Raw genomic sequence first — 25,085 nt, forward strand, 5'->3', positions numbered from 1 at the left:
GTCAATAGATGCATATTAATTAATAATTATTATAGTTTTTATAAAATTTAATTCAAAATGTAATATATATATATATATATATATAATTATTATAGATAGTTAATATTTTGGGGGTATAATTATTATAGTTAATTTAATATATATATATATATATGTATATATATTTATTATAGTTTTTAGGGGTATAAAATTGTTAAATTAATATATATAATTATTACAGTATTTTTTTAGGGTTATAAAATTATAAAAATAATATTCTGCTTATCGTGTATCGTGTTACCCACGTGTATATCCGAATCAACCCGTTATCTTAACAGGTGCTTATCGGGTTACCCGATAACGACCCGATTCGTTATCGTGTCGACCCGAACACCTGTTAATTTCGTGTCGGGTTATCGGGTTGTGTCAGGAATTGCCAGGCCTAGGTGTGGGAGAGGGGATGGTATCCCTGGGGTGGTATCCCTAGGGTGGAAGATACCCTGAGCCTATCCCTGTTGGCTGTATAATATACCCATGATAGCTGTATGAGTTTACGAGTACCTTATCCTCCCTTCATTTTATTATATATATTATTTTGAGTACAACGATATATTTTAATTTAAGAGGAGGATCGGTCAAGTTACATAATGAGCAACCTAATTTAGTATTGAATTCAACATTCACGAGGTTCAAATTTAAGACATTTCACTTACAAGTAAAAAGGAATAACATCATACCGTAATATTAATTGACTATAATATATATATATGTCTTTTTTTATAAAACTCAACACCTAAATGTATATGATTAACTTATGTGATTAAGCTAAGACAACATCGTTGGTGTTGGATATTATATCTGTCCTATAAAATTTATTATCAATATGCAAGTACAGATCCAGAAAGAAAATAGTCTTATTCCACAAAGATTTTGGCCATAAACCTCGGAAAGGTTAAGGACTTACCTACACTTTTTGGGATGTCACTGTACTTGGGCTAATTGCATATGCCATGTACGGAGCACCCAGCACTGTAACGTGCGCTTCTAACGAAACCGCCATTACACTAAACTAATTGGTTTCATAATTGAGGACAAATAAGGGACGGAAGATATTCTTCATTTGTTGAGGTTCAATTAAGGCCTTTTTTTAATCAGACGATAAAATTTGATTACATCAAAGACGAATAAATATGTTTACAATCTCATAAAGAATATCAAATAAAAATTCAAGAAAAAGTAAACTCCATCCCGCCGCGCGAACAAACCCACTGAATAAGCCTCTCTGTTGCAACATCGAGGCACTTACGAGAACTCGAGGGGCTCCATTTATATTGCATATATAATACTGCCAATCGTAATATCTGGCTCCTTCTCGTTCTTGAGCATCTGCATCAAACCACATGAGTCGATTGCATTGTCACCTTCCTTACCCTACTCCAGTAAGTTGAACAGTATTGAGTGAATGAAGTAGTAGTGACATCATTTTGTGATAATTGATTAATTAATAATCACAGTTTCCATGGATGAATATACTAATTGATTCCAGAACCATGTCTTTTTCATTTGACATTGGAATTCATTAGGTAGCTCGGGTAGCTCCTAGCTGCCTACCCATGTGATTGTAATAATTCATATGTTACTTGCGTTACAAGAGATAATTAAGCAGTCTTATATGATTGCGTATACCAATAATGTATACCATTTGTTAATCATATATAACTAAATAGACTAAGGAACGGTTCTGAAATTTCAGGAGCCTATGCGACAATTAAAGTGGGACCCTCTCACTAAAAGACTCTTCTTTTGGTATGTAAATTTTTTCTTCTTCTTCTATATAGTATATTTATGAGTATAAAACTTAGTATGAAAATCAGTTTTGTAACATAATATCGTCTACTGAACAATAGATACAGAAGAATTTAAAGGAAGGTATATGTTAAAAAAATGAAGGTTGAACCAAGAAAAAAGAAAGTGCATAAAAGGATAAGTATTCTTCAAAACATAAATAGTGATGTTAAACCCACCCACAAATCTTATTTCTCCACCCACTCTTTGATGAAAATTTTAGTGACAAATTTTCCCTGCATTAAAATGACATCTAAATCCTAGACAAAAATAATAAATAAAATAAAAACAAATCCGTCTTTATCAATCCATGTCTCTGCAAATATCTTCGTCCTTCTTTATTTTCTGTTCATTTAATTCTTCTAGTTTATTCATATATATTATCATTTATAACTTTAAATAGTGAAATTACATTTTGAGACATTGAAAAACCAAATGGAGAAGGAATTAGGAAGGGTGATGATGATAGAACCTTCACCATCTGTTAATTGCAACCTTACTGCAAAAGGAACAATAATGTTACAGGAGAGAATCAAATCAATACAAATATATCATTTGTTACAAATTATATTACCACGCATTACGTGCTCTAACTGGACGTAGGAGACTCACCAAGAAACTCTGATCTCAACTGCATTAAAAGCCTGCCCAGATAATTTAGCCCTTCTCCATCCCGACCTCCTCCCCAGAACAGATCATGCGGCGATGCTTCAACAAGAACACATCCAGCACTCGACAGCAACATTGCATTCAAATGTGGGTACATCGAGAACTTGCATTTTAGTGCCCTATACATCACTTCAATCTTTACACTTTCCCACTCACATCTTACCTGCATAGCACACAAGAAAAGTTTGAACCAACTTCAACATAAACCAAAAGTAATTGTCAACATGCCGAAATGTTAGATAATCCTGGTTTAACAAGCGTTCATTCTCTTCAAGAAACTTAAGTCTCTACAAAGGATCCTCCTGTTCTAGACACGGAAATTTGCCGTGTCTTCTTTCAAAGTGTTAATATGATGACATGATGTCACTTATTACGATTGGGGCACAATATCATTTCAACATCTTCAGCAACACTGCACGCAGAAATCTTAGCTTCATGTAAAAGATGTCAGTAACTTCGAGATTTTTTATTTTATTTTATTGAGAAATTCTAAGAACCATAAAGGACCACAGCATGGCATCTCATGACTAGCATCACGTGTTAACACAATTGACCGACTGAAAATCCAATCAAATGCACAATGCACTATACCAAATCAGGACGCTTCCTCTGCATTGACCTTCCTATCCGTGCTGCCTCTTCCGGACTTCTGGCAGACTTGATATTTTCAACACAATCTTGTGCCACAGGATCATCCACCCCAACAAACTTTTGAGCCTACGCGTTAGTATTGTTCTGTGAGAATGACTACGTTTTGTAAGATTGAACCACATTCATACTCAAAAGGACATACCTGATAGTAATGCTCGACACTCAACCAAGTTGCATAATCACCACTGTCATTGGGCATCTTAATTTGGTGAGGCGAAAAATTTGAGAAAGCGCCGTAAGGGTCCCATGTTTTGTAAAGGAATATAATCCTTGATTCATATGGAGTCACAGTTGGATCAATTTCAAATGTTTCATCAACTGATGGAATAACAGGGGTCACATCTGGCATGGGTTGAAGAAATCCACTAATAAGCATATCAGGTCCAACCTGTTGGTTCAAGTTCAGAAGTGAAAAATAAAAAGTCCAATCAAACGGTAGAACATAGATACAAGAACAAGAGAATACAGAGTCAGGATATGAGTAGAAAGAATTTATCTCTAGAAGAAGTATCAAAAATCCACACCAACCTGCTCATAGCAGACATCAATTAGGTCAAAGGCTTGTGTCATTTCAACCATCCCGAGTTCACCCACAGGGGACGGCGCATTCTTTCCACCAATAATTTTAGGAGCAACAAATGCGAACACCTGCAATGCATTGAATGTGGCAGAAGCAAAATCCCTGTTAACAAATCCAGTTTCAACAAAGGAAAAATCTGGGATCTCCAACATAAGCGGCGGTTAAGTTCATAGAAAGAAATACAAGCTGGAGAAAACATACCTTATGTATTACTCCGGATGAAATAGCAGCTGCAGCTAATGTCCCCCCACACTCCCACAAAAGTGAAAGATATCCACGATCATGGAAGTATTCCATTACTTCTCTGGGGTTTAAGATGTCAAATTCCACCACTTCAATTCCTTTTGATGCAAGATGTTTCTGGAAATGCCTTCTTGCACCCCTTTGTGTTGCAACTATAGTAGATACATCAGAGGTATCCCAAAGGTGTGCTTCCTCTGGGAGATCAAGAGTCTGTGACATTACAATCCGCATAGGCATATGTCCACCACCATGTCTTGCAGTTAGTCTTGGATCTGGTCCAAAAATTAACATAGAACATAAGAAGTCAGAACTTCCTCCTATTAACACGAATAATCACAAAGTTGAGAAAATTATACTTACTGTCCTTGCGCACTGTATTTCCTCCTACAATGACTGCATCACTTCTACCCCGCAGTTCAAACACTCGATTTCTAGACGTTTTGCTGCTGATCCATGCTGCATGTCCGCTGCTAGCAGCAATTTTTCCTGTTAGCACCAAACAAATACTAATGACTAATCTATCAGAAGACTTGTTTAAATTCAAATTTTTAGGCCTCTTTACAGAATTGCATATTGTAATAAGTTACACTACTCCTAAAAGAAAGCTTACCATCAAGGGTCATGGCATACTTGAGAACGGAGAAGGGGACTCGAGAAGCAGCTCTACAAATTAACGGAGCATTGACAAGGAGGCATGATTTTCGTGCTTCCTGTTGGTGTTGGATCAATTATATGACATGTTAAACTCAAATGCTACGCATTTCACACAAAAGTTTTCGTCTTGCTTTGGTAAACCACACAGTAGTTATTTCAACTGGGGGCAGAAGATCCCTGCCTAATGCCTATACTACTCGCCAAGGAATCGAAAAGAAGCATTTCGCTAAGATATGAAATGAGCATATTGAATTGATCAAATACCTCAATGAGTTTACTGTTGAGGTCCTCACCAAGAACATCAACTTGCAAGCCTTGACTTCTCAAAGCCCGAATGGCATTCCCTCTCAAATACTGCAATGGATGCCTCAGCCCAATCACCACCCTTTCAATCCCTGCCTAATCCAAACAAATCAATATTCAATCATTGTTTTCTTTTCCCTTAGAAGACGACTCAAGAGGGAGTTGGAAATTGAAAGGAATAGAAAAAGGCAAAACCTGAACGAGGGCGGAGACGGCAGAGTGGTCACCGTGGCAATCACCGGGCTCCATATTGAGATAAGCAGTGGCGCGGCGTGAGAAGTCGCCAGCTGCGTCGACGGCAAGGACCTCGGCGGGCTTGGTGCCCTGGGCGTAGAGGAATCCCTCGCCGGCGACTTTCCCGGATTTGGAGGCAATGACGCACCCAAAGTTTGGGTGGGGAGAGGTGAATCCGGCGGATCCGTCGGCCAGCTCGGCGGCGCGCTGGATGTGGGCGGCATCGAGCGCGTGGTTGCCGAGTAAATTGTTGTTACTAATACTGCTGTAGGGTGTGGCGCCGCCGCCGCTGCAGTAGACTCTCACTGGTGGCAAAGATAACGCCGCCATTGGAAGCATAGATAGATCATAGACGATACTCACGCAGCTGTAAGTAATAACGAACGAAATGAAGCTTAATTTTACCGCGATAAAAGAGAAATCTTACTGCTACTTAAAATATATTTTTTTTTTTAAATATAAAAAATTTGAAGTGTATAATAAGATTTTTAAAATCCTAATAATAATTTTCTGATAAAGTATAAAATAATTAAATTGGACCTGTTTATATTTATTTTCCTTTTTAAGAAAAATAATTGGGACTATGATGGATATGTTTATAGGAAATTAGATTTGGCCCATTTAGAAATATCATAACAATGGAATAAACGGCCTTATAATGAGCTAGTAATAACGTGATTCAAATTCGTTATCGGCAAAAATCTAATTTAAGATTTCTTACTTACAAATAAAAATAAATGTACTAAATGACACTAAGTTTTTGTCTTTTAACTCGCAATTTGCTGCAAGTACATAAATATACATCCTTCACCTGGTCACATCGGTTTTTCGTTCTCTGATTTCCACACTTCTCTCCCGGATACATCAAGACACAGAAAAAAGTAAATACGCAATCGAAAAAAAATAAATGTGCGAAAATCAGCTTTCCTGACATTTAATTGTCAAACAGCATTAATCCATAGAATCAGTGAGCGAGCGAGCAATAAAACCAAAAGCATCAAACCACATATAATTATCAAAATGTGATGAACAAAATCGAATCAAATCTATTATGGCATCGTGCAACGAAATAAAAGCAAAAGCATCAAATTATTTATAATGTATCATCCTCACAACATCGTCGTCATTGTCATCGTCATCATCAACATTCAACAGGCACACCAAAGGGGCTTAAGCTTAATTAGGTTTTATAGAATATTTATGAGTTTGATTCTCTCGGAGAACAGATAGATTTGATAGGATAATAGAGGCAGGCAGTACAGGTCCGTCAGTTGAACAGAAGCAACAGCTTCAGCTGCATCTATTCCTCCTCTTCTGCCTCCTCCAGCCACTTCACGAATGGCTCCAGGGCCTTCACAAAAGTTTGCCTGCAAACATTCGTTTTCCGTTATTTCAGTTACAAATAACACAAGAAACCCAATGTAAACAACAAACAAACGCATTGATTATCGAACTCTGATATTTTAAAGTTGAAACAAAAAGCATACCTGCCCTTGGGGTTTGTTCCTTTGCGGAACCAATGGACAATGGTGTCTTCTGCAAGCACATCCTGGTCATAGAGGGACCTCACAATATCAGGGAAAAGCTTCATCAGCTTAGCATCTTCATAGCACTGCATCTGAACCTTGTACATCAGTTCCAGCTCAAGCTTCCCATTCGTGCAAAAGGTATTCAACAGTTTCGCCCATGTTTTCACCTGCATATGTATTGTATATAAGTTAAACCATAGCCATTGATTTATGTGCACCAAGTACTATGGACTATGGTGTTACCAACTAAATAACCGATTTCTGAAAACTACAGTGACCTAATATCTCAAAGTAATCAATTTGGAGGATGGTGCGTAAAACAAGCATAGCCTTATATCTACAAAGAACAAGCTTGGGAATATGAAAGAAACAAAACCAATAAGTTGAAATCTTAAACGCATCAGATTGGAATGCTATATCTATACTACTCTAGGTAGAACAAAGTCATTCTCTATCCTACATGAACATAAGAACCGATTTCTTTCTTTGAACTACATGAACAAAAGATTAAAAAAATCTTAGTTCTGTTTTTATTTGTTTTAAAGTTTTACCAACTTAACTCGTCATGGTTAACTACTTAAAACTCCTACATTGCTCCCTTTACGAGTGTGCCAAACCTGAACTTTAAAGCTAAAGGATGAACTCGAAAGTTTCATATTGGATAAGATAGAGTGTAGTTTTCCACTCTATTTTCAACTCTATATATATAACAAGGAGTGGAGCTGGAGAATCTCCCTCCCCTGCTAGGCTAACTACGGTTTCTTGTTTGAAATTCCAGGTCACAGAACACAGAAATTATCTAGGTATCATGTGATTATAAGACTAACGTATACCTGGCGAAGAGCTGCATTAGCATTCTGCTGCTGGTTCTTACCAGACCACTGCACAGCGTCCATAATGACATCCCACAGAATCCGCACAACTTCAACATCGGGCAATTTGGCGTCTTTAACACGCTGCTTCACAGTCTCAATGACTTCAGACATATCGGTTTCCTCTGTTATCTGGGTTGTTAAAGCAGATTTCATTTCCTTAAGCTTCACTTCGAAAATTTTCTTCTCGTTGTACTCAACTAAGGCAACTAGCCCTTCCTTTCTGAAAATTGGTCCAAATAAGCACCAAATTATGTGTCAGTTAAACAACTTTTTCATTTGTTACAAGGTGTGAATATCACAAAATGAATGTTCAAGTTAACACATACTTCACATGAAACCCATCAATGAGCAATTGACAATTAAAAATCACATCAACATTTACGTTAAGATATATTATCATGGAGTGACAAACCAAGGGGACTACTAGGTAAAAATACTTTCACCGCATACTCAAATTTCATATTATAATTGACTGATGAACTTTATATGATTCATAGCCCTTAAGAGAAAAAAACAAAAACTCTTAAATATATTTCAGAGATCATACAGAAAGATGAATCAACTATAAAACAAAATCTGGCAACTAAAAACATTGCAGTTGGCTGAACAAATCAGGGATTGCAGCTACTTCAGAATCTCAGTCATCCAAATTGTCTAAAGAAACTACAGGACATCAAGAGCATCGACTATATCTTAAAAAACAAAAATGAGTCTTATCTCACAAGATGATCCATAATAAAATTCTGTAACAGATCAAACTTACGTGAAATGCTCAGAGAAATTCTCTTCAGTTCTCTTTGCGGATGGGAAGAATTCCAAAAGATTGTCCTCCACTTTACCCCGCTTCAGAATGGAAATCAAATCATCAAGACTATTATCAATCAAATACTCCTTGAAAAACTCAGTAATGAACGATAGAACTAGCCCTTTGCCAACAAGATTATCCTTGAGCATTGGCTGGAACACCGTTTCCGGTGGAAGTCCTGACAGCTTCTGAGAGAATGCAAGTGCTGTGAAAATAGCCAGCTTCTTCCTTTCATTTTCCTCAAAAAGCTCCAACGATTGAAGGAATCGTCGCATAACATTTTCAAGATTCTTAATCAGAAATGGCCTCCGCCTCAAAATTTTTTGAAGGTATATAACCGATGGCAAGATGAGTTCACGCGTAGGCTCAGACTCTAATACAGAGTAAGGGTGGCGCTCCCCCTCATCAGGTTTTGTTGTTCCAGGTTGTGTACGGCCTCCAGTGAAAACAACCTACAGTAAATCCTCCAGTCAATTTTATACCACATCACAAACAACACATTATCTAAGGTAGCATCCAAAAGAAAAAATAAAGAGACAAAAAGTGTCTACAGTATTACGAAGCATGCCTCAAAAAAGGTGTCACCGTATCTTGAGAAGTTAAGGTCTGAAGATTCAATGCTCTTGGCAATAAGTTCCTGCACAGAGCAGATTACTTGTTAGTTTTAACAGATAATTAAGTTATAAGTACGCACATGCATACAGATACAAATGATAAGATCATTTATGCATAGCTAAATGTTACCAGATCACCAGCATTATCCAGATATATCTGGACCACTGCATCCGCAAAAGCTGCAGGGTCCAGCGGCGCTGCAATATTCCGTTTGCGGGTCTTAATCCGCGTGCCACTGTAATTACATTGCCAGCATAATCAATTGCATTTAATTGAGTAGAGGCTGATGCAACAACTCATTTTACCGTCTTTACAAAAGGTCATAGGTTATAACTAATTAAAATTGATAAAAGTTCCCTTCTTTAACAAACCATAAAGTTATCAGTTAGATAAACCTTGATTCTGAACCGTAAGAATAACATGAAAGCATATACGACGAACACAGAGGGTAAATCTGATGAGACAAAATATGACGAAGACTTACCCGAGAGTGGGTCTCTCCTTCGAGCTGCAGGTACAAAAAGACAGAAAATTTCAATTAGTATACATTTAACGATTATTTAGCTATAAATTTCTAACCTTCACAACCCAGATAAATTTATTAAGAAGACCAATTGTGAAGACCTTTCAAAAACCCAACACGAAAAGTTCCAGTTTTCCCTGACCCCTACCCAAGCAAAAGGAAAAGATTTACAATTTCACTACAATTCACATCCTAATTCAAATTCACACCACAAGAAACTGGATCAAAACGAAAAAGAAACAGAAATACAAGAAATACATCTCTAATTTGGATTAATTCCAGAAAGACCCACATAATAATAAAGTAAATGTAACAAAGAAAGAGCAACAAAAAAGATTGAGCAAAACCCTCCAAGAAATTCCTACCTAAACAAAGAATCCAATCAAAGAAACAAACACGAAAAATCCGATTTTTAGGTAAATAACCAGATCTGTGACCTAAAACATACAAACTTTTCAATAAGATTTTAACCTAAAACGCAGAGATCAAACAGTAGAAATAGAACGGATAGATCGATAGAGAGAGATGAAGAGAGAGACGAAGAGAGAGACGGTACCTCATAAACCAAGACGAAGATGGATCGGAGGGCAGTGAGGTCTATGAGCGTCGAGAGCTTTTTTCGAAGAGAGAGGCGAGAGGGAGGGGGAAAGAGGTATGGGAAGAGGGGTGATGCGGGTTTGGTCCTTGGACACTGATATTTAAAGGGATAGAGAGGAACAAAAAACAAAAACCAATGTAGTTTCAACTACAAGGCGACTTGAGGTTAACAACTTACATTGTACAAACTAATTTATCAGCCATTTTAGTGGCGTTCTTTTTTACTTAAAAATGAAAGGTTTTAAATTTGAATCTTGTAGATATTAAATTCAATACCAAATTAGGTTGCTCATTATGTTACTTAACCAAACTCCTCCTCCCTTTAGCGTAAAAATATTGAAGTACTAAAAAAAACTAATTTATCTAGAGAAGTTAATCTAGATATACTCTTTTAAATCGATATTTTTTATGGACTAATTTACCATAATTTTTGTGCTTATATTATAAAGTATTGTGCAAAAGGATAAAGTGATAGGAAATTCATAAAGGAATTTTGTTTTTTAGAGTCTCTTTAACATGGAATATTCCGTGATCATGACCGTTCATCATACATCGTGCGGTTATAAATCATTTTAAAATTTAAAATTAAATATAAATAATACCTAACAAAAACTGACCGCACAATATACGATTAACGATCACGATCACAGAATCTGGCAAGAATATTTTTCCCCTTAACATTTCTCATTTCTCAATTATCTGTGTTCTTTTAAAACTATTTTTCTCGTTACATGTTCTATTCACATACAAATTAAAATGGTATTATTTGTAAAGAGTTCAACATTATAGTATGACTATTGTAGCTTTGTGTAACGAGTATTTCATAATTATTACAATTCATCGAGGGAAGTGAATTTTCACATCTTTAGTTTAACATCTCGCACTTTTTTATGATTATTGAATTAAATGAGTTAAACGAAATCAACGATCATGATTAAATATAATTGTGTAAAAAGTTAACAAGGATGTTCATTGACATGTAAGTTATTAATTACTGAGTAGGTCAAATGGCAATTTTGTTTTGTTTTTTCATCGACCCTATGCTACTAGTTGTGTGGTTTAACCTTCCAAGTTAAAAAGACGTCCTTTCGGTCACATTACAAGTAAATAATATTGTAAATCTAGTCTGTTTTCAAGTATAGTGATGCTTTGGAAGAGAGAATTAAAGCAATACTCTTGTTCGAGTAGTTTAACTCTTAGTTTTATCTTCATTTTGATGAAAATTTTACAAGAAATCAACGTATATAATATACTTTTAGATCAGCTGGTTGGATTAGTGTGATGAGACTTTAATTCCATTCAAATAACAGTGCATCTCGTACACGAGTAACTGTGGAATAACCCCATTTGTAATAAAGAAAATAATAGAATTGATCAAAATTTTGGTTGAGAAAATCATTGGCTTGTAGTTGTAGGTTAGCTTCTTTGTGCAAACAAAGCATATGTGGTATGACATCTGACATCAGATTCTGCCTTACAAATGAAACACGGCAGTGCAGTACAGTTGAGCACAGCAAAAGGCCAAAAGGCCCTTTGAATTTTGACCACCGCCCCTATCTTTTTCTATCCTTTTTCGCATCCTTTTTACCCTGCCACAAATAGACAACATCAATGATTCAACCTGTTATTTCAAGGTTGGTAAAATCATCATGCGTACAAATGTTCTGCTGTGCTCCGGAATATCTTACATCTTAAACTTTTAACCGATAGATATTTGATTATTGTAGTTTTAACTAAGGATTTGAAAGTTTAAAATCTTTTCATTTTTAATGGTGTTCCTTTTCACTTACAAGAGAAAGATCTTAGGTTCGATTCTCGTAAAAAAAGAATTCGAACCACATTTACACATTGTAAGAGTTAACTCATTTCCCTACCGTTTAGTGCAGATTATATTGTTTGTTAAAAAAAAAAAAATTAAAAACTCAAAATATACTTGAAAAAATCCGTCATGTGAAACATGACATGGAAGAATGGGACGGCAAGGGGGAAAACAAAAGCCCTTAATCCGGGGCGATATGAATGGTAATGCATTTCTAAAGGAATGAGGTTACCGAGCTATGCGATCGGATCACCTGCGGCTATCAGTCGGTGGCTTCCTCCTAAAATCACGACAGGGTTACGCTTAAACACCCACTTAATTAGTCATTAATCTATCCTATTAGGGTAAGGCTAATCCCATCCTTGTTTTCTGGAAGGTAGAAGCAGTCCAGTTGGTTCCATATGCAACATATAACTTTCCTAATCCAAAGAAAGCGATAGCAAAATGAGCACATACCCAAAACCGTTTTGAGTTTTGCCTCGCGACGTTTGCATAATGACCAGAATTTCCAAAGTGACAAATGAAATATAAATCTACTACTATCATGCATTACCATTCTATATTACCATGCCATGAGGAGAAGGGAAGGGAATAATGTGAGGTAATGAATCAAAACTACAGTGTATGAAACCGCATTATGATACTCGATGTTAATTTCTAATTGACACAAACCAATCAAGAATTATGCTGGAATCTACCCAACAGTTTGGTTGAATTGTTCAATTCGATTTCCAAAAGTTAACAACCAATTTGATAGAAAACTTTGGTCCCCGGGAGAAGACAACCTTTTTCTTCTACATGATCATGTTGTAGTACCATGACTTCATTTTAGAGCACAAGTAAAGGAGAAGTGAAGAATACACACAAGTATCTATATGTGAGCAGCAGTCAACTCACAGTTCAATTAAGAGCCACAATTAACCATGAGATGGTACTGCAAAATGGAAACTCCGAGCACCAAACATTCGACTGCTAAACCAAACATTCGACTGCTAGACTAAACATTTCCTTTTTACTCACTTAGTACTGATTTGGTAGTGATGTGCTTTTATAAAAAGTGGGTATAAAAAATGCTAAGCTCAAAACGGTGTTTGGTAAACACTTAAAAACAGCTTATTTTCACAGTTTTTGGTGGAAAAAAACTGAAACGTGAAGCAGCAAAATAAGCTTATTCTCACAGGACAGCAGAAGCAGTTTTTTTTCAAAGCACAGCAATACCAAACCAGCTCTCAGACATATAATTGACATGAAACTCACACAGAAACAAACAATGATAGGTTTTCTCAAATTTCCAATGTGGGATTCTTATTTTCTTCAACGTTAGGAACTTAAAACACCGCGAATTCTTCTAATTCTAGTACGAGCTCAAACTTTAGCCTTAACATTTCACCTTATCGTAAGTTCTTATTAGCACCAACAATCTAAATTTCTTGTTAAAGCATCTCAGAACAACAGTGAAATCAACCCCCACTTCTTCTATATCAGCAAATTCAAATTATTCGTACCAATATAAATTACTAGTAGTAATTTACTACTGCAGTCAAATCTTCAAAAAATGGGTCAAAAAGTTACCAGTGAGGACATTCATCAAACACATTGCGTACCCATTTCTCCAAACTCAAAACATGAACATCCAATCCAAGCCGAGGAAATTAACAAAAACCAAACATACAAAACTGGGGTACTTGTATTGGTGTCGAACAAACCTACGGTTTCTCTTCTCGAATCAGTTCATTGGACAGAGTCGAACTGTCCGCCATCAGTGTCTCCGTGTCGTGTTGCTGCGGCTGCGGCTGATGCTCGGTGTTGGTAAGAGTTTCCATGTCCCTCATCCTTGTCCTCACCACACTGGTAACAAGTACTGCAACAACATCAAAAACATACCCAATTATGTAAAAATGTGAGATTGTAGAGAGACAGAGAGAGAGACAGAGAGAGTACCGGCGGCGGTTCCAAGCGTCCAGACCCAGAGGATCTTCAAGCCGGGACTCAACTCTCTTCGCATATTACTCTATTTCTGCTTTGTTTCCTGCATTTGGTGAGTGTGTGTTGTGATCTCTCGGAATCTCTTCGAGTGATGAACTTTGCCGAATGCTCGACCCGTGAGTTTAGTCTGCAGGGTCGGGTTTTATATTTGAGTCGGGTTTTTTCTGTAGACAAATTGCAGGGCCCAACTCTCGAGTTTTGGGTTAGGGAAAGCCTAAGGACCCTTAAACTTGGAGCCAATAGGCCCTCTTCGCGTCCTTATGGATCTGTTACACATTTTGACCCATAAATTATTAACAGACAATAACACTACACTAAAGGAATTGTTATTAATATTTTAAAATTTTCATTATGTAATCTAAATTTTGAATAAATAATACATTTATCACATCCCGGCCCGGGGCGGATCACTTCCCGAGCCTGCTCCACAACCGTAGCACAATATTGTCCGCTTTGGGCTTACCATTCCCTCACGGTTTTGTTTTTGGGAGCTCACGAGCAACTTCCCAGTGGGTCACCCATCATGGGATTGCTCTAGCCCCCTTCTCACTTAACTTCGGAGTTCCTACGGAACCCGAAGCCAGTGAGCTCCCAAAAGGCCTCGTACTAGGTAGGGATGGGAATATACATTTAAGGATCACTCCCCTGGGCGATGTGGGATGTCACAATCCACCCCGCTTAGGGCCCCGACGTCCTCGTTGGCACATTTCCGGCCAGGGATTGGCTCTGATACCAAATTGTCACATCCCCGGCCAGGGCGGACCACTTCCCGGGCCCGCTCCACCACCGTAGCACGATATTGTCCGCTTTGGGCCCCGACCACGCCCTCACGGTTTTGTTTTTGGGAACTCACACGAGAACTTCCCAATGGGTCACCCATCCTGGGAATGCTCCCGCGCGCTACTCGCTTAACTTCAGAGTTCCCATGGAACCCGAAGCCAGTGAGCTCCCAAAAGGCCTCGTGCTAGGTAGAGATGGGAATATACATTTAAGGATCACTTCCCTGGGCGATGTGGGATGTCACAACATTTGTGAAAGTTTATAATAAAAAGTTTGCAGTACCAATATAATTCCCTTATAGAAATTAAAATTATTAATTTAATGATATTTTTTGGTCATTGTACCTAACAGATACAAAACAAGATTCATCCTGGGTCTTTATGTCTAAAGCTCGTAGATCGAGAGATTCGGATCGTTTAAGAAAGAAAAAAAGAGGTTCGTGTCATTCAAGTTTTTGAGTTTTGTAAAGTGATCCAATGGGATGAGTTAATGAGGAATATTTGATTGAAATTAAATAGTCCCGATCTCTCGGTCAATGTGCTCCAAATATAAAAATCCAAAGTGAATCTCAATCCAAATACTATTAAGTCTTGCTTACATTTAGGCTCATAAATATGATGTGACACCTATAAAAAGAAGCTAGATTTCGTTGTTTTGGGGAGATTTTCTCCTTCCAAATGACTATGAAACCAACATATACAATTTATATTTTCTTAGGAGTTTTGACACCGAACCACTCAATGACAACCTGATTTTTTTCGTAAAGAAAAATATTGAGATTTATTGTATCTTAATTTTTTTATTTTTTTTTATATTTGAAATAAAAAGAAAACAAGTTGAAGAATCACATCTGTGATCTGTTAGACTAACTTTATATATTCTTGATTTTATTGGTTCTCAACATTTCCCTCCAGAAAACAACATTGTAATTTGTAATGTCCAAATGAAAATGCAAACAAATTTGATGCATTTGACATAGGGCGGGATGACAAAGTTGACTAAGCCACAGCAGGTTGGCTCATTTGACTACTTGCATTACACCATACTTAGGTCATCTCCAACCGTTCTGTCCAAAGGATCATAAGACTTAAAATAGCTCGGAATAACACAAAATCGTCTCTAACTGAGGGCTAAGCCAAAGGGCTTATGGGCCCCACGGGTCCAAACCCCCAAAGCAAGCCAGCAAGCTGACCATTTCCAGCCCTCTAGCGCCAAAATGTCAAGCTTAACATTTTGCCAGCCCACCAGCTTACCCCATTTGAATGCCAACAGTCATCCCATTTGAATGCCAACAACCTAGTGTCAAGCTGCCGTCAGGTTACCGTTGGAATTTCAAATAAATTTTTTTTTTGGACGAATTTTATTTTTAAAAAAATTCTAATTTTTTTTTTCCTATAAATACCTACGACATTGAAAGCTGAAGATAAAAAATACGACATAGATCTATCTAAAATTTGCACAACCAATTACATCTCGACACATAACACTCGAAATCCTATCCGAAAAATTATTAAGATTACATAAAGACAAGAAATATGGAGAATTACTTACTTTAGCAACACGTGTCACTTGAAATCATATCCGAAAAATTTATTGCAATTACATAAATATAAGAAATCTGGAGAGTTATTCATGTTAGCGACACGTGTCACTCGAAATCCTATCAAAAAAATTATTGAGATTATATAAAAATAAGAAAGCTGGAGGCTTATTCATTTGGCAACACGTGACACTCAAAATATGTCTGAAAACCTTATTTTAATATGATAGTTTAATTTAATTAATCATATTAATTTAATTAAAATAATAAATTATGTTTGGTCTATGACCCTTTGGTCCCCTCGGTTGGAGGTTTTTTTGTTAAAGGGCTATGTTTGGCCTCCTCGGTTGGAGATTGTATAAAATATAATCTAGCATTGTTTATTAAAATATAATTTCTTGTAGAGCTAATAAGGCTAAAGGGAGCCCTTTGGGCCTCCTTCGATTGGAGATGGCCTTAAGGCCCTTCAACAAACTAAAATCCAACCCCTAATTTTTGTATGTATATAGCACGCCCATATGCTCCATATATGCAAAATATAAGAAACAATATATGTGATGTTTTAAGCATATGGGCGTGCTAGGCGGCGCCTAGGTGAGTGAGGCGGCCCTAAGCGGGCTAGGCACTAGGTGGGCAAGACGGCCCTAGGCAGCTCTAGGTGGGCTAGACGGTGCTAGGCAGCTAGGAGGCTAGGAGGGTTTTTTTTTTTTTTTTTTTGAAATTTAAAAAAAATAATCCTATCTACATTACTATATTTCCTTATTTTCCTCCTATTTTGAATTGTGTGTGGTTTAAAATTGTGAACTTATTGTACATGTGTCATCCTACAATACTCCTCACTATGGTTCTATAACATATATGCTTAATGTGTTTTTAAATTTTGGACTTGCTGGATACTCTTTTTGTATTTTATTATTTTTTATTATCTTGTACATGGATTTTATACAGGTTTAATTTTTTGTAAGTGTCAATATGCACTTATTTACAAGATATACAAGAAATTTACCTAAATCCGCCTAGACGCCCGTCTAGACCCCGACTAGCGCTTAGCATTTTTTAGAACCTTGGTTTTAAGAAATACTGAAATTTCATCGTGACAATTAAATAGGCAAATGGTTTCGGATTGAATTTAATTTTGCATAGATGATCTATAAATCAAAACTTACAAAATAAACGGTTTGGTTCGTTCAAATTCGATGTTAAATAAGTCATTCCTTAAAATGGCCTAATATATGATAAACTTACGGGAATGCACCAAAATATAAGAAACTAAATCAATCGAAGAATCTCTAGAAAAAAAAAATTGTGTGTTGGTGTTGCGATTGTGGTATTTGTGTGATAGATTTACGAAAATATAGATTCTTGTCTATTTTAGTGTTTGAATGGACATACCCTTTCTTAGTTTGAGAGTTATCCTATAAAACACATTAAACTTGACAGAAGAAGCACTATCCTATGGATCAATCCTTCAAGATTCTCCATTTTGCGTGAAACGAAATGTGAACAACAAAATGAGCCCACATAACCATGCCCTCGTCGGTCGTCACCCACCACCTTATTTTATTTGTTAATTTTTTTTTTTTAACAAACAATATTATAGAAAGGGTAAGCTAAGTCTCACAATAAGCTATCAATAATATGGTTTAAATTCGTTATTTGTAATTAATTTATGTTTCTTTTGTTTGCTATTAATTTGGCTTTGGTAACTTATAAGCTTTTTATATTAGCACCCCACAAAATGTTGAATGCACCCCACATTAAAATTTAATATTAAATGACTGATTTACCCTACTATGCAATGACAATTTTGACCTTATTAGGTTAAAAAAATAAAAATTTTATATACACCCCAAATCACTTTTAACGTATTAGTTATCAACTATCAAAATCTCTCCGACCCTCTATTGTTGAATAAAATCCTAACCAATGAAACTACAAACATGTTGATTGAGAAAAATTATTTTTAATGAATGAAACATGAAATCAATGTTTCAGAAGATTCACATGAGGTAAGGCTTCATATTTTTTATTGTTTTAGTGGTTTTGACGACATCGATAATTATTTAATCTTACTTTTGATGTGTTATTCAAGCTTTTATGTTCGTATTCATCTTTTATGGATCAAAAGGATTACATGAAGAATTAAACACTAAAATTACCACCAAACATTAAAAACAAACGACATGAGTTTTAATGGTGGAATTGAAAACAACTCACATATGCTTTAAATCCCAGGCGGCGTCTTGTCAAAATTCTAGTCGACATTTTTTGTCCAAATTAAAAGCTTTATAAGATTTGAGAAATGTGGGGTGTATAGAAAATACGGGGTGCATGTAGAAAATGTAAGATGTATATTAAGAATGTGGGGTGTGAAGGTATTATGGAAAAATGTATGAGGTGTATTAAGATAATTTTTAATTGAAAAAACAAATATAAGGTGTATTAAGCATGTGAGATTTATTCAACAATTTATAAGATGATAATATAATAAGCCATATATATATATATATTGTTTTAGATTAAGTGGTATGGTACAGACGAATATAGGAGAGCTAAACAAGAAATAATAGTTTGATGATGAAGAAGTGCATCTGTCAATGACTGGTTGGCTGCCTTAATTGGCTGGTCAATCTTGGCCAACTCCGTCATATCACATAAACCAACAACTTACACGGCAAATTAGCAATAACATACTTTTGACTTTATTAGTTTAGCACCCACATCATACCTCATGTACCACGTTTTTCATATTAATCAAAATTTCCCTATCTTTTTGGCGTTGTCGGTGTATTTCATGTTTGTTTCCTGCTCAAATTTACAACAAAAAGACTCAATCGCTTTTAAATCTCGTGTCCTATAACAAAAATGCACAAAATGATAACAAAAACCAAATATTTATTGGAGCCACGAATCTTATTAATTTTAATTGAGAATCTAGCATAAGGGTTTATTTTGTTGTTGATAAAATAAAAGTTTAATTAGAAATTTTTATTACCAAATCTCTTCCTACCAGGTGTGGATCGAATAATAATGTCGGTAAAGGGCAATGATTTGCACAATTAAATTTGATATAAAAAGTGTACCAAAATTAGATTACAGCGGAGACTGACTTGGTTCTATATATTCACTGCTCCATTCCGATGAGCCTCTCCACTACTCGCCTTCTCCAGACTCTCTCCTTCCTTCCCAAATCTCATCCTCCTCTCTTCTCATCCCCTGCCACTCCAATCTATCTCTTCTCCAAGCCCTCCGCCTTCCCCTCCCTCTCCGCCCGGCTATCTCTGTCTTTTCACATTTCCACCATGGGCGACGCTCCTGACGCTGGCATGGACGCCGTCCAGCGCCGCCTCATGTTCGAAGACGAGTAAGTCCCTCCCCCCCCCCCCCCCCCCACTTTGCCCCTGACTTATGCTCCTATTCGCGCTTTTACCGTTTTCTTTCTTTTTTTTTGGTTGTTTTGGTTGATCTGTTTGTAATTTGCTCTGTTTTTTCTGCTCAGGAAATACCGGAACAGTAAATAAAATGAAAGTCATGGGCTTTTTCTATTTTGTTTCCTAAATTGCAGCTCTTTTTATTCAAATTTATATTCCGTTGATTGTTCTGTTGTGGTCTGTTTGGTTGCTCAGAAAATGGAAACAGATGAATAAACGAGTAATTTGTCCAAAGTAACCGTTAACTTTCTTTACAATTACTCCAGTTTCTGATTAACCAAACAGAGGATAACATAGTCAAGAGGAAATTATAAGTGGATGGACAAAGATGTATATATAAGCCGAGCTATGATACTTGAGCTCGACTCGAGCTTGTGTTCGATTTAAATGAGGCTACATACATCTGATCCGAAATCCCGAATTGGTAAGGAAACAATTGAACCGGGGTTGAGATCGATTTTTAAAAGCTGTCCCCTTTAGTTTCTTCCCCTAGCTAAAAACATTTTGATATGAGAAGACCAATCACCTGTGATTTCAATTCATTTCGCGTCGGAATGGAATTTAGATAGGGAGGTTGAGATTTGGTTGGAATATTATTAGCTAAACATGCTAAGTTAGCATGCCAGCATTCCATTCTAGATTTAGTTTAATACTACTAGTCATAACTATCCGCCATGTATTTTCGTATTTTTTGGAAACGTTGTTCATGGCGAAATGTAATGTGCATAACAGGTCTTTATCAAATTGCAGCATCGATACTTTTAATGTAGAAAAGTAATATCTTTTTTCAAATGTATTTTCTTAGTCGGACTGACATGAATTTTGGGTGTTAGTCATTTACCGGTGAAATGGTGGATGATAATGCCGTTTTATTATACGAAAATTGTTACTAGAGTAAGAAGGCAAAGGCAACTCCCTCCGCTGAGCATCAGGTGGCAATGCCATCCGTTCAATCAGTGCTGCCCCTTGTCCTTTTCCGATTTTAACCTTTGGTATTCAGTCCAATGTATATTCAGGAGTTAGTCATTCCCTGGAGCTGACTATCTGTTTTATTAAAATTTCTGCAGATGTATTCTGGTGGATGAGAATGATCGTGTTGTTGGTCACGACACCAAGTACAATTGTAAGTACTTTTGCTTGCATTAACCTTCTCGTTGCGAGATTTCAGTGTGATAATTGTTTTTATAGTTAGAAATTAATATTCTGTTTTGGTAGTTTAGGACTTGAAGTTTTATGACTTCATGCCATGGCCTATGATGTAATACTTGATAAACCGCTCTAGAACATCTAGTAATTTTGGAGATTTGAGTAGGATAGGCATTCTGAGGGAAGAATTTTTGTCTCCTATCTTACTTCATTGCAAAGAAAATCCATATTAAAGGATTATACTTCCTTGGAGCTTGAATGTACTTGGTAATAATGTCCAATTATGCATGTCGATACAACTCTTGTGTTCTTTCTTGTACAACTGTTAATTTCTGAAGTTTTAATGCATTCTGTGAACTGCAGGTCACTTGATGGAAAAGATCGAATCTGAAAATTTGCTTCACAGAGCTTTCAGTGTTTTTTTGTTTAACTCAAAGCATGAGTTGCTTCTTCAGGTATCTTTCTTGGATCACGCCAATTGAAATTTACAGTGCTGGCAGTGTTCAGTTGAGAGTGGTCATTCATAAGATGTTCCATAGTAGCAGGGTGCATCCTGAGAATCTAGAGTAATAATAATAGAATATGAAGAGGGAATGATTGTCTTTGCAATTGGCGGCAATGATTGTTCAATTGATCTTTCTGGACAGTTTTTCTTTATAAGCGTTGTTAAATAATAGTGTTTGGCATACTCATTTATGTCTGTCTTTCTGTGCAGCAACGTTCTGCAACCAAGGTAACATTCCCACTTGTGTGGACAAACACCTGTTGCAGTCATCCACTATACCGTGAATCTGAGCTTATCGATGATAACTCTCTTGGTATATTTTTCTATTTATCATGCCTCTGAGAGTCAATTTTACTTGGCCTACTGTGACTTGCTCTAATTTTTTTTTTCTGCCTCCATTTTGTTTCCAGGGGTAAGAAATGCTGCTCAAAGGAAGCTGTTGGATGAACTCGGTATTCCTGCTGAAGATGTGCCAGTTGATCAGTTCATCCCGTTGGGTCGCATGCTGTACAAGGCACCTTCTGATGGCAAGTGGGGAGAACATGAACGTAATATTCCAACTTGGGTTACTCTACATTTTTTACGATTAATGTTCTTTGCAGTTGATTACCTTCTCTTCACTGTCCGAGATGCATTTGTCAGACTGGTCGTGATGGTCGAACAAATTGTCTTGTTCGAGAATTTTTTGTTCACCCTGTGTGTGTTTTGTTGTATTTGCAGTTGATTACCTTCTCTTCACTGTCCGAGATGTTAATGTGCATCCGAACCCTGATGAGGTAGCTGATATCAAGTATGTAAACCAAGAGCAGCTGAAGGAGCTGTTGAGAAAGGCAGATGCCGGGGAGGAGGGTCTGAAGCTGTCGCCTTGGTTCAGACTCGTCGTGGACAACTTCTTGTTCAAGTGGTGGGACCATGTTGAGAAAAACACCATCAAGGAAGCTGCTGACATGAAAACCATCCACAGGTTGACTTAAACTGAGTCTTCTGGGAAACTTTGATTGTGGTTTTATTATAATTAGTGTTTTCTTTTCCCTGTTCCAATTTGGACTCATAAGGCGTTCCCATAAGCAGACTTTTCCTTCTTGTTACTTTCAGCAGTTTGTTGATCGAAACAAGTTTGTTAAATGCCGTACTTTTGTAATGTGGAACTGATGAATCAATAAGAAACTTTTCGCCTCTTTCATCATGAAACAGGTTCACAAATTTCTTTTCTCCATGTTTGGCCCAGCAGGCCAAGAATTTGCTATCTAATCCTGTGAGGAGACGAGGTTACTTAAAATTCCATAGTGACATTATCTCAAATCAACAACGCACTAACTTATGGTTTAACCTTTCTCCTATGGCAATGCATTGGTTTGAATACCGTTGTTGTGACATTCAATAAAAATTGGTGCCATCATCATATATCCGTTTCTGTATAACAATGTAGTTCACATCTCGTCTCGAGGAATCTCTTATCCCACATCGACTAATGCAAGAAATTTACCCCTGCTTATATTGACGGACGAAGGGGCAAATTGGGTACCTTGGGGTGCCGGGCTGGGATGTACGCGTGTACCGCAACCCTAAACCGTGCCCCGATTATTCGGGTATACCAGTGAGGGGTCTTTAACCGGTGTTTCCCCGGTGCGGCTAAAAAAGAAACAACGACGCCTCGCGCCGTGTATATTATTCCCGCGTGGGTAAAAACTGCCCTCGAGAGGTTCGAAGGTGGTGCTGCCGACTCCTGTTGTTTGTCCCTCTCTAGGGATTTTGCCCAGGTGTCTCGCGGCTACTTGTTGTCCTCACCTCTCGTGGCACCCCGCCCCTTTTTTATTCATTTTTTATACTTCTTTGTTGAAGCTTACACCAGAGACTTTTTGATGTTAAATTTCACTAATTGTATGAACGTATTTTGTAGAAAACACTAAAATCACACTTCTAATTGATTTTAACTGTTTTAAAAAAATTTACAATGCTAAAATTGTTAAAATATAAATATTCTCTCCAAGGTGAGAGTTCTCTCTCTAACTAAAAGTATTTCTCACTGCCTATGAGTCTTTCGAACTTATGATTTTTTGGCAGCACCAACCTTAGCTTCGGCTAGGGTCGGTGGCTGTGTCTTTTCTTTTTTCTTTTCCTTCTTCTTTCCCTGCCTCTGCCTCTACTACTATCTCTTCCCAATTTTCACTCTGGCCTCTCCATTTCCTCTACTCCTGAAGGTAAACCTCTTCCCTGCTCTTCTTTGATCCGATCTTCAGCCATGTTTCTTGGGGAGATTGTGTGTAGAGTTCTGATGTTTACACCGACTCGGGTGTTACAAATACCACCATTTTCTCCTTGTTGTCTGTCGGTTCTGGCAGTGTCGTTCGTGGGTATCCACGAACTTCATACTGATAGTCGACTTCGTTCACTTGGTTGTCGATTATCCCTTGTTGGATGTGCTCTGGTAGCAATTTCGGAGTTGGAGGTGGCATATATGGAAGAGATAATAGACGGAGGTTGGGAATCGACTGACGAACCCGTTTTAAAGGGTGGAGATGGCTGTGCAAGTTTCTGGGCCTTACTGTTGTTGGGCATTTTTTCTGTTTTACTTGTTTTAGGCCTTTTTTTGTTGTAATTAAGGTGTGTGTTGGGCTTATGTTGCAAAGTGTGTTTTTTGTAATAAAAATCTCCTTTGACCAAAAAAAAGAAAAAAAGAAAAAAAAGTCGTCCACCATATAATTTCAATCTTTCTATTTATTTCTCGTGTTGTGATAAATCCGTGACAAAATGATCATTTCTATGTCATAACCTTGAATCCTTGATGGAGTGCTTCGTATAATTATTAATACCACTAATGAATTAATGCATAGTTGGCAAAGCAAATAGAAAATATAATTATGCATGCGTGAACATGAAACGACATTTTAATTGGGCTCAAACTAGATCTGACATTCGTATCGTGTTTCTCATGTTCGTGTCATTTTGGTATCATATCCGATAGCTTAACGGATCGTGTCGTGTAATACCCGTTAAAGTAAACGGGTAATATGACCCGACCCGAAATCAACCCATTAATATTATCAGGTAATATGACCCGATCCGTTACCCGTTAAGAAAATTATATTTTAAATCAATAAAAATGAAAATGAAAAACATAATTTGACCTAAAAAATCTAAAATATAATACTAAATTAGTATATACATACTAAATTTCAGAGTTGACCACTTCATGAAAGTTATAAAACTTTTCATTACGAGTGATTACATTTTTCACACTTCTACAATAATTATTATTAATTTTATTAATTTTGCACTCAAATAAAAAACATTGTTCATGAGATTTGGAGGGTTTTAAAAATCTAAATGACTATGTAACCGTCATCTAAGCGTTGAGGATGTAATTATGAACGTTTATTATGCTTTCACATCTTTTAGACTTGTACATTAACGATTATGAATTTTGTTTATTTTGAACTCCCTTAAAAAATACTATTCATGAGATTTGTATGATTTTAAAAATTCAAATGATCATATACCCATTCTCAAAGCAAAAATGATGCAACTACGAGCGTTTGCATATTTTTTTCATATTTTTCGCACATGTAAATTAATTATTATAATTTTTTTAATGTGTTTGGTATTTTTAAATTACTTGATATTTTTAATATATTTTATGATTTTTAATCTCAATCTTTGCCTATAATATACTATAAAAATACATAAATAAATAAAACTTAAATTTTAAAATTTATATAGAATAATAATTAATAAACAATATGTCACATCCCGACCCGGGGCAGATCACTTCCCGG

General features: G+C 36.6%; 3 protein-coding genes across 8 annotated transcripts; 1 reads left to right on the top strand and 2 right to left on the bottom strand.

Annotated features, from left to right (window-relative positions):
- Nucleotides 1-1,079: 1,079 nt before the first annotated feature.
- On the bottom strand, nucleotides 1,080-5,559 carry LOC137746085 (riboflavin biosynthesis protein PYRR, chloroplastic). 6 transcript variants are annotated; one of them, XM_088681146.1, is made up of 11 exons: nucleotides 5,120-5,559; nucleotides 4,886-5,020; nucleotides 4,578-4,677; nucleotides 4,328-4,453; nucleotides 3,926-4,239; nucleotides 3,673-3,792; nucleotides 3,287-3,532; nucleotides 3,085-3,210; nucleotides 2,437-2,656; nucleotides 2,237-2,323; nucleotides 1,080-1,365 (listed from the first exon to the last, which is right to left on the bottom strand). In XM_088681146.1, the coding sequence occupies exons 1-11, from the start codon at nucleotides 5,495-5,497 to the stop codon at nucleotides 1,154-1,156; spliced, it is 2,064 nt and encodes a 687-aa protein (XP_088537272.1). In that variant the 5' UTR covers nucleotides 5,498-5,559; the 3' UTR covers nucleotides 1,080-1,153. The 6 variants fall into 6 exon arrangements, with proteins under 6 accessions (XP_088537272.1, XP_088537275.1, XP_088537273.1 ...); XM_088681149.1 differs by having other exon boundaries at nucleotides 4,886-5,016; nucleotides 5,120-5,521; XM_088681147.1 differs by lacking the exon at nucleotides 2,237-2,323.
- Nucleotides 5,560-6,228: 669 nt separating this feature from the next.
- On the bottom strand, nucleotides 6,229-10,304 carry LOC137746086 (uncharacterized). Its single transcript, XM_068486148.2, has 8 exons — nucleotides 10,062-10,304; nucleotides 9,467-9,490; nucleotides 9,112-9,217; nucleotides 8,936-9,004; nucleotides 8,326-8,819; nucleotides 7,521-7,782; nucleotides 6,646-6,854; nucleotides 6,229-6,525 (listed from the first exon to the last, which is right to left on the bottom strand). Exons 1-8 carry the CDS (start codon nucleotides 10,064-10,066, stop codon nucleotides 6,459-6,461), a joined length of 1,236 nt encoding a protein of 411 aa, XP_068342249.1. The 5' UTR covers nucleotides 10,067-10,304; the 3' UTR covers nucleotides 6,229-6,458.
- Nucleotides 10,305-19,285: 8,981 nt separating this feature from the next.
- Nucleotides 19,286-22,512, top strand: LOC137745801 (isopentenyl-diphosphate Delta-isomerase I). The gene is made up of 6 exons (XM_068485814.2): nucleotides 19,286-19,591; nucleotides 20,726-20,781; nucleotides 21,168-21,259; nucleotides 21,520-21,622; nucleotides 21,720-21,857; nucleotides 22,030-22,512. Exons 1-6 carry the CDS (start codon nucleotides 19,368-19,370, stop codon nucleotides 22,281-22,283), a joined length of 867 nt encoding a protein of 288 aa, XP_068341915.1. The 5' UTR covers nucleotides 19,286-19,367; the 3' UTR covers nucleotides 22,284-22,512.
- The last annotated feature ends 2,573 nt before the right edge of the window (nucleotides 22,513-25,085 follow it).

This window comes from Pyrus communis, chromosome 12 (assembly GCF_041283825.1).
Source record: "Pyrus communis isolate YQ-2024b chromosome 12, ASM4128382v1, whole genome shotgun sequence".
Lineage (NCBI taxonomy): Eukaryota > Viridiplantae > Streptophyta > Magnoliopsida > Rosales > Rosaceae > Pyrus > Pyrus communis.